The 10,388-nt window shown below is 42.0% G+C and overlaps 1 protein-coding gene across 14 annotated transcripts in view; it reads right to left on the bottom strand.

Moving 5' to 3' along the window:
• LOC116979533 (ABC transporter F family member 4-like) overlaps window positions 1-10,388 on the bottom strand; it is a 47,950-nt gene that overhangs the window by 11,976 nt on the left and 25,586 nt on the right. For all 14 annotated transcript variants that reach the window (XM_033031075.1, XM_033031069.1, XM_033031082.1 and 11 more), the window contains 3 exons: window positions 8,610-8,632; window positions 7,557-7,612; window positions 5,145-5,317 (listed from right to left, as the gene is read on the bottom strand). In XM_033031075.1, coding sequence (XP_032886966.1) covers window positions 5,241-5,317; window positions 7,557-7,612; window positions 8,610-8,632 — 156 coding nt within the window. In that variant the 3' untranslated portion in view covers window positions 5,145-5,240. The remainder of the gene's footprint in view (window positions 1-5,144; window positions 5,318-7,556; window positions 7,613-8,609; window positions 8,633-10,388) is intronic.

Raw genomic sequence — 10,388 nt, 5'->3', positions numbered from 1 at the left:
TAAGTCACGTTATTTAACAATGTGTTTCTTCCATATTCTCTTGCATAATGCACAAAACCTTCGAGATTTGGGGGGAAAGATTAAATCGGAACCCGAGGGGTAACCTTTTCACATAGTGGGTGTATAAGCTGCCTGAAGAGATAGACAATAGGTGCAGGAGTATGTGATCAAGGCTGATCATCCACAATCAGTACCCCGTTCCTGCCATCTCCCCATATCCCTTGACTCCGCTATCTTTAAGAGCTCTATATGACTTTCACTTGAAAGTATCCAGAGAATTGGCCTCCACTGCCTTTTCACCCAGAGAGTTGTGAATTTATGGAATTCCCTGCCACAGAGGGCAGTGGAGGCCAAATCACTGGATGGATTTAAGAGAGAGTTAGATAGAACTTTAGGGGCTAGTGGAGTTAAGGGATATGGGGAGAAGGCAGGCACGGGTTATTGACAGGGGATGATCAGCCATGATCACAATGAATGACGGTGCTGGCTCGAAGGGCCGAATGGTCTCCTCCTGAACCTATTTTCTATGTTTCTAAGGCAGAGAATTCCACAGATTCACAACTCTCTGGGTGAATAAGTTTTTCCTCGTCTCAGTTCTAAATGGCCTACCCCTTATTCTTTAACTGTGGCTCCTGGTTCTGCACTCCCCAACATCAGGAACATGTTTCCTGCGTGTCCAATACCTTAATAATCTTATATGTTTCAATAAGATTCCCTCTGATCAATCTAAAATTCCAGTGTATACAAGCCCAGCTGCTCCATTCTTTCAACATGTGACAGTCCAGCCATCTTGGGAATTAACCTTATGAACCTAAGCTGCACTCCCTCAATAGCAAGAATGTCCTTCCTCAAAGTTGCAGACCAGAACTGCACACAATACTCCAGGTGTGGTCTCATCAGGGCCCTGTACAACTGCAGAAGGCCTTCTTTGCACCTATACTCAACTCCTCTTGTTATGAAGGCCAACATACCATTATCTTTCTTCACTGCCTGCTGTACCTGCATGTTTACTTTCAGTTACTGATGTACAAGGGCACCCAGATCTCATTGTACTTCCACTTTTCCGAACTTGACACCATTCAGATAATAATCGGCCTTCCTGTTTTTGCTACCAAAGTGGATAACCTCACATTTATATATCAGCCATGCATCTGCCCACTCACCCAACCAAGCCAAGTCACTCTGCATCCTCATAGCATCCTCCTCACAGTTCACACTGCCACCCAGATTTGTGTCATCTGCAAATTTGCTAATGTTACTCTTAATCCCTTCATCTAAATCATTAATGTACATTGTAAATAGCTGCGGTCCCAGCACCCAGCCTTGCGGTACCCCACTAGTCACTGCCTGCCATTCTGAAAGGGACCGTTAATCCCTACTCTTTGTTTCCCGTCACCCAACCAATTTTCTATCCATGTCTGTACCCTACCACTAATACCATGTTCTCTAATTTTGCCCACTAATCTCCCATGTGGGACTTTATCAAAAGCTTTCTGAAAGTCCAGGTACACTACATCCACTGGCTCTCCCTTGTCCATTTTCCTAGTTACAACCTTAAAAAATTCCAGAAGATTAGTCAAGCATGATTTTCCCATGCTGACTCGGACAGATCTTGTTGCTGCTATCCAAATGAGCCTCAATTTCATCTTTTATAATTGACTCCAGCATCTTTGCCACCACCAATGTCTGGCTACCTGATCTATAATTCCCTGTTTTCCCTCTCCCTCCTGTCTTAAAAAGTGGGATAACATTAGCTACACTCCAATTCACAGGAACTGATCCTGAATCTATAAAACATTGGAAAATGACCACCAATGCATCCACGATTTATAACCCCCTCCTTCAGTACCCTGGGATGCAGACCATCAGGTCCTGGGGATTCATCAGTCTTCAGTCCCATCAGTCCACCCAACAACATTTCCTGCCCAATGTGAATTTCCTTCAATTCCTCCGGCATCCTAGGTCTTCTGGCCACTAGTACATCTGTAAGATTGTGTGTGAGTTCCTTAGTGAATACAGATCAAAAGTACCAGTTCAACTCGTCTACCATTTTCTTGTCCCCATAGTTGGGGAACAAGGAAATAGTTGGGACTGGTACTACAACAATTTCTAAAAGCCATTTGGATGAGGAAAGGTCTAGAGTGATATGGGTCAAACATGTGCAGGTGGGACTAGTGCAGATGGGGCATCTTGGTCAGCATAGGCAAGTCGGGCCGAAGGGCCTGTTTCATTGTTGTATGAATCTGTGACTCTAAAATCATATTCCTGACACTACATCATCCTGTGAATCATGAACAGATGTTAAAATAGCTGCTCAAATAACTTTTGCTATCTCATGAAGGAGATCATGTCGATCTGTGTCCTTTCTTGTAATACTCCAAACTGCACATTTTTTACAAATTGAACTGTTGAGCTGCATGTAAATCTTTCATTTTATTGATTTAAAATATATTTACAAATAAATGAATGCGTGGTCATTTTGTCTTAAGCTTGTATGTGTCATTATCAAGGTAGACATTGTAGTTTAGTTTAGAGATATAGCATGGAAACAGGCCCTTCAGCCCACCGAGTCTGTACCGACCAGCGATCCCCGCACACTAACACTAACCTAGTTCACTGCATTCAGTGCTCACAAATGGCTTGCTCCGGTGAGGAATCCAACCATAGACTAGGCGACCATTTTGTGAGGCACCTGTTATGTCCATTACAACTGTCTCAAGCATCTAGCTGCATACATTTTTAACTGCTATTTTAATTCCTCTCCGCTCCCATTTCTGACTATCCTTGGCCTTCTTTATTGTTACAAAGAGAGCAAATGCAAACTGGAAGAATAGCATTTCATATTCCGCCTGGATAACTTAGAACACAATGATATAAACACAGAAAAATTCCAATTTCTGATAACTTATACCCCAGATTCTACTCCCGCACATACTCAGCTGCCCATCCAGTTTTCTTTTCCCTTTGTTAATTTCACCCACTTCCTCCCCCTCCCCCACCTGGTTCCATCTACTCCTCATCCACTCCCCATGTAGCTCCACTTATCACCTAGCAGCCTCTGTCCACATTCCCTCCACACTGCTCTAGCCTGGCCATCCTTCCCCTTCCCTGTCAGTCCTGATACGGCAGAGTCTCGTCCAGAAGTGTCGACATGTCTTTTGCCTCCACAGCTGCCACTTGACCTGCTGATTTAAAAAAAAAATCCAGATACCAGCATCTGCAGTCTCTTGTCCCCATTAACTTAAAGATGGTCATAGTGTAGGCCTGGTTCTCATTTTAATATCAACAGAGACCTTAGTGATGTGGATTATCTAGTTCATTTTCAGATTGTTTCTGGGGAGAGAAATGGCTGGAAAACAGTAATTGCAGCTGAAACTGGGGTCCAATGGTTTCAACCTTCCCTCTATATATTTGGAGAGAATTCCTTATCGTTCATTATTGAATGTTGGACAAGCAAATTTGGTTAGCCCACAACAAAAGCTTTTCACTGTACCTCACTACACGTGACAATAAACTAAACTTAACCAGGCATTTGAGGATGTCACTAGCTGAGTGGATAATGGGAGCAGGAGGAAATAGTACATGCGTATTTGTAAAAGGCATGTGATGGGGTACCTCAAATTTATGTTACATTTGAGGCTGCAACATAAAGTTGCATAACTTTAAGAGATGAGAGGAAGATTGTCACTTCAAATCAGTTGTGAGACATGCTTAACATAACATTGGAACATTTTTTAACTGGGTGTGGATATTTTTAGTTGCACTTTTGCAGATACACATACATGAGCTATTAACAAACTAGTTTCTGTGCAGATTGTTATCAAGCAGCAGTAAGTCAATAGTATTTCCTTATCTGAAACTCAGTGAATTTTGGCTTGTGGTTTTGCATAATTTGATTGAATGAATGTACAATATTTATCGGTGGGGACCTGTGCTGGACTACATTCATGAGTTGGGGAATGGGACGGACCACGATGGAGGTGGAAGTGTGGGGTTGCATGCACTAGCGAGGGCTGGGTAGGTAAATTACTTAAAGGAGACCTATCAGAGGTAAGTTCTCAACATAGGCTGATTTTCATCAACAGGTATGGTGAATGGATGGTGCAAGGTATTCATGCTCGGAGCTACTTAAAGAAGATGTATCCAAGTATAAGCTTCTACTCTTTCTATTCAAATGTCCTCATACATTATGAGATACAATGCATGGAGGATCTAGAGGATAATTTTCACTTTGCCATCCATATCTTGAATCTCACATCTTCCATTATATTTCATTCGAGACATACAGCTATGCAGCAGAGAAACAGACCCTCCGGTCCATCTCGTTTATACAATCAAGTTGTCAATCTGAGCTAGTCCCATTTGTCTGCATTTGACCAATGTCCCTCTGAACCTTTTCTGTCCATGCATCTGCCAAATGTCTTTGAAGCGTTGTAATTGAACCCAACTCTGCCACTTCCTTTGGCATTGTGTTCCACAAACCAACCAACCGGTGAAAAAAAATTCTCCATCTGGACCCATTTCAATCTTTCATTTCCCAATTTAATCTATGCCTTTAGTTTAAGCGACTGCTACCCTGGGAAAAACAATTCACCCTATCTATGCCCCTCATCATTTTCTATATATATAGTACCTCGATAAGGTCACTCCCCAGTTCACTTCACTGGGGAGAAAATTACCAGAACTTACACTGTCTCTCATTATAAATCCCACCCTCCACTCCCAGTAACATCCTTGTGAATCTTTCCTGCACCCTTTCCAACTTAATTAAATTAGATTTGAAAACATTTCTGAGCACAAATATTTTTATTTTTAAAAATACATTTTAGAATAAGCATATAAAAAGCATTGTGGAAACACCATATAGAAACATTATCCATAAGGAACAGGAAATTAAAAAAAAATTGTGACATATCCTCCTTACAAAAGGAGTGCACCGCATTTGATTTATGTTTCGCTTGAAGATAATTTTTAATCTGCGAGGCCTAATACTCATCTCCCATGGATGTCCGTAAGTAATGCTAAACATTTTATAATAGATACAATTCTTGCATTAATATAGCTACATTAACATTATCGCAGGTAGTAGAGCCATACTTCATCTTAAATGCAACAAGAATTTTCAGCCAGTTCATTACAACTACCTATTATTCCTATGAGTTTTAAGATAATATCAAAATAAATTCAGAACATGAACAATTAACCACATCTGTCACACTATTTGTGACTTGTAGCTGTGTTCAACAATTCTTTGACTCCTGTATCCTGTATCCTGGGTCTTGTGTTTGACACTGCTCGGGTGTTGTGGCATCAGACCCTGGCAGTTAAAAAACATCAATATTAATTAAAATAAATGACATAGACCATGGAAGTGTACAGAATAGTATCAGGTCCTCAGCCCACAAAGTTCATGCTGAACATGATGCCATGTTAAACTAAACTCTACGGCCTTGATGTGATCCATGTCTCTCCATTTCCTTGTCTCCTAAACGCCCCTGTTGTCATATGATCATAAGATGCAGGAGGAGAATTAGGCCCATCAACTCTGCTCAGCCATTCGATCATGGCTGATCTATTTTTTCCTCTCAACCGCATTCTCCTGCCTTCTCCCTGTAACCTTCGATGCCATGGAGGCACAGTGGCGCAGCGCTAGAGTCGCTGCCTTACAGTGCCAGGGACTGCGGTTCGATCCTGACTACGGTGCTGTCTGTATGGAGTTTGTACGTTCCCCCTGTGACCACGTGGGTTTTCTCCAGGTGCTTTGATTTTCGCCCACACGCCAAAGACATACAGGTTTGTAGGTCAATTGTCTTCTGTAAATTGTCTATAGTGTGTAGGATAGCGCTAGTGTACGGGATGATTGCTGGTTGGCAGGGACTCGGTGGGGTAAATGCCTGTTTCCACGCTAAAGCCCTTACTAATCAAAACCTACCAATCTCCACTTTAAAAATACCCAATGATATCCTCCATCCCTGTCTGTGGCAATGAATTCCACAGATTCACCGCCCTCTGGCTAAAGAAATTCTTCCTGGTTCCATTTTAATGGCATGTCCTTATAATTCCGAGCTGTCGCTTCTGGTCCCGAACTCTAACATGAATGGAAACCTTCTCCTGGTCAACTCTGTCTCGGCCTTTCATTATTCGCTAGGTTTCAATAAGATCGCCCATCTAAACTCCAGCGAGCGCAGTCCTGGAGCCATCAAACGTTCCTCATACATTAACCCAATCATCCCCAGGATCATTCTCATAAATCTCCTTGGGACCCTCTCTGTCACTAATGCAGCCCTCTTTAGTAATGGGGCACAAAACTGCTCAATATTCCAAATGTGGTCTGACCAATGCCTTAAAAACCTCAGCATTATATCCTTGCTATTATATTCTAGTCCTCTATCATTGCATTTGTTTTCCTGACTACAGACGCAACCTGTAAATTAACCTTCTGGGAATTCTGCACCAGTCCTTTAGCCATCTTAATTTCTGAATCCTCTCCCCATATAGAAAATACTCTACGCCTTTATTCCTTCTATTGAAGTGCATGATCATATAATTTGCAACACTGTAGTCCCTCTGCCACTTCTTTGCCCACTCTGCCAACCTGTCCAAGTCCTTCTGCAGACTCCCTGCTTTCTTCACACTACCTGCCCCTCCAGCTATCTTCGTATCATCCGCAAACTTGGCCACAAAACCATCAAATTTCATCATCATTATATTAACATACAATATGAAAAGTAGCAGACCCAACACCGATCCCTGTACAACACCATGAGTCACAAGCAGAGGAAGCCCCCTTTATTCCCACTCTTTGCTTTTTACCAGTCAGCTAATGTTCTATCTATGCTAGTACCTCGCTTCTAATGAAATGACCTCAAAATATTCCAAATGCAGTCTGGCCACATTGAAGGCTGCAAAGCCTCAGCATTACATCCTTAGTTTTAATTTCTAGTCGAAATGAATGCTTCAGCCCAACTTGCACCTGCCGACCAAGATGCCCCATCTACACTAATCCCACCTGCCTGCGTTTGGCCCATATCCCTCTAAACCTTTCCTACACATGTCCCTGTTCAAATATTTTTTAAATGTCATTATAGTACAAGTACTACATTTTCTGTTCTTGTGAAGAAGATCCAAAAATGACTTATGGTCTCAGATAGGAAGCAGTCCTCTTTATTCCCCATCTCTCTCACTCAGCTGCTGAAACTAGTGCTGATCTGCATGGATCCATCTACTCCTCCTGTTGACTGAAACTATGAGCGTGATGCCCATTAACAGACATCTTCTTTCTCTAGTTGAGCTCTGCAGTGTGTCCAATAAGATAAACACTGGACTCTCTTTTTATGGAAGCCCTCAAGAGAATTTTACAACATAAATGCTCAAAGAGTATTCAAAGATTGATGATATGCATAAGGTAGTCAGCTGTGTCTCAAAAGTATTTTTCATGCATCCAGCAAAAAGATATTTGTAATTAACGTAGCCTAATAAAGCCATTGCATCGTGTATGTACGTCAATGATTTGGTGAAATAAAGGGATTACTGTTGGATTGCACAAATCATCATACCTGCTTCCTTGTTTGTGTCTACCAGTCTGTACATAACCATGTAGGCACTTGTGGACCTAGAAAATATCAAACAATTACGTTTTTTTTAAAAGAGCAGAATATATGTCATGTCTAATCCCAATATATATCAATATGCACATTGTTCCCATCAGAAGGTACACAAAATTGCTGGAGGAACTCAGCGGGTGCAGCAGCATCTATGGAGCGAAGGAAATAGGCGACGTTTCGGGCCGAAACCCTTCTTCAGACCCATGTTCCCATCAGGTTCGTTAATCACCCTTTTTCCTGCCCTTCGATTTGGTTTGCAAGTGAATTTAAAGATTTTGCAATTTCTCCAACACTAAGTAACTGATTACATTATTGGAGTAACAACACCTTATATTTTGCTTGGGCACCTTACTACCCAGCGGTATGAATATTGACTTCTCCAATTTCAACTAACCCTTGCATTCCCTCTCTCTCCATCGCTCCCCACCCTAGTCGCACTGTTAGTTTCACTGTTCGTACCCCTTCATTATCACCTCTTCCACAACCAACAATGAACCATTGTTGGCTCCACCTATCCTTGGTCATCGGTGCTGGCACTTATTTTGTTCTGTACGTTTTCATGCCTCTAGTTTCCCTCTCCCCTGACTCTCAGTCTGAAGAAAGGTCTCAACCCAAAACATCACACATTCATTTTCTCCAGAGTTGCTACCTGACCCGCTGAGTTACTCCAGAACATTGTGTCAATGTCAAAAGTCAAAGTATCCTTTATTGTCATTCAGACCGCTCGGTTTGAACTAAATTTCGTTGCTTTGCAGTCATACATATAATAAAAATAACAAAACATACAATAAACACAAATTTAACAACCACCACAGTGAGTTCACCAGGCACCTCCTCACTGTGATGGAAGGTGATCTTTGATTACATTATGAATCTATCCAATGGACAAGGCTACAAGTTCATTGGGTGATTTCTAACAAGTCTCTTGCAAAAATAATTTGTACCAATACATGTTAACGCAAACATTTCTTAGAAAAGGGATTATGTGTTAAATTTGCTCATTACCTTGGATTGGTATTTTTTCCGATCTTCATGATGATGAATAAATATTCATTGAAGACGTGAAAAGGAGAACATAAAAATGTCATTAGCTGGCAGGAGGTTGTTATGTGAAGCAATTCAGAAACCATAAACATAATGTAAACAATACTAAAACATAATTGTTAACCAATTCAGTGGTGGTGGGAGATTGCAACATTCACGGGGTCCGCCCTGTTTTGACGAATGCAATCAACCCGGCGTGCACAATCAAATAGTTGTCCGACAACTTTAGGCTGCCCAAGAAGAAGAAGAACAACAACAATTTCAGTGCAGTAGTTAGTGAGCCATCTTAGCTCAGGGTACGTTTATTTGTATATTCTTTACAAGTGGAAAGTACAGCAAGCACACGGGGATGTCCGCACTTACATTTGCTTGCAGTCCACAGTAGGAGTGCTAAACACAAGGCTGGAGCAATATCAGACTCAGGAACAGTTTCTCCCCCTCTGTTATCAGACTTCTCAATGGTCCTTCCATGAACTAGAGTGCGTTTATTCTCCTCCACCTCACAGTTCGTTGTTGGGAATAAACTATTCTTTAAGCCAAGTGATCTCCCAACCATTAGATTGGTTCAAAGATTTATGGTCGTGAAACATCTAGTGATGAATGGTGGTGGACAGTAAAACAGCTAACAAGGAGAAGAGACTACAAGAACATCAGGGAAAGTGCAGCCCAGCATGAGGGATCTCTGGTTTCCTCCCACAATCCAAAGACGTACAGGTTTGTTGGTTAATTGGCTTGGTAGAATTGTAAAAATGATCACTAGTTTGTATAGGATAGTGTTAGTGTGCGGGGATCACTGGTCGATGCAGACTTGGTGGGCTGAAGGGCCTGTTTCTGTGGTGTATCTACAAACTAAACTGCACCGGGTTCTCTCATGGTGGACATTTCAGGAGGCAATCAAAATGTATCTTCTGGCACAGGATTACAAGTGCTTCAACTATATCTTTAGTGCCCCCAGCTGGGTTGCCCTATCACTGTTGGTCTTGGAGTGACCTCTTGGTTGGGAGTTCACTTAGCTTCAAGAATAGTGCAAAGCCTGGAAATAGTGGATGTATAGAGGATGTTTCCACTAGTGGGACAGTCTAGGACCAGTGGCCACAGCGTCAGAATAAAAGGACACAGCTATCGGAAGGAGATGAGGTGGAATTTCTTTAGTCAGAAGGTGCTGATTCCATGGAATTCATTGCCACAGAAGGCTGTGGAGCCAGTCTATGGATATTTTTAAGGCAAAGATTGATAGATTCTTGATTAACACGGGAGTCAGGTGTTGTGGAGAGAAGGTCGGAGAATGGGGTTGAGAGGGAAAGATAGATCAGCTATGATTGAATGGTTGAGTAGACTTGATGGGCCGAATGGCCTTATTCTGCTCCCAACACATATGAATAGCTTATTCCTAACAACCACAGGTTCTTGAAGACTACACCATACTCACCGATGAACTATGGACCGTAATAAATAGGAACTGAGATGTTGGTTTATTCCAAATGTAGAGACAAAATGTTGGAGTAACTCAGCGGGTCAGGTAGCATCTACGGAGAAAGTGAATAGGTGACGTTTTGGGTCAGGACTGAAGAAGGTTCTTCATGTGACTGAAGAAGGTCCCGACCTGTAACGTCACCTATCCAATATCTCCAGAGATGCCCCCTGACCCGCTGAGTTACTCCAGCGTTTTGTGTGGAACTGTGAACTGTCTTGGGTTGCTTCAGTCTTTAGTTGTGTACTGGTATGGGGTTATTAATTAAT

Source organism: Amblyraja radiata, chromosome 13 (genome assembly GCF_010909765.2).
Source record: "Amblyraja radiata isolate CabotCenter1 chromosome 13, sAmbRad1.1.pri, whole genome shotgun sequence".
NCBI classification, from domain to species: domain Eukaryota; kingdom Metazoa; phylum Chordata; class Chondrichthyes; order Rajiformes; family Rajidae; genus Amblyraja; species Amblyraja radiata.
This window is presented reverse-complemented; position numbering and strand designations above follow the sequence as displayed.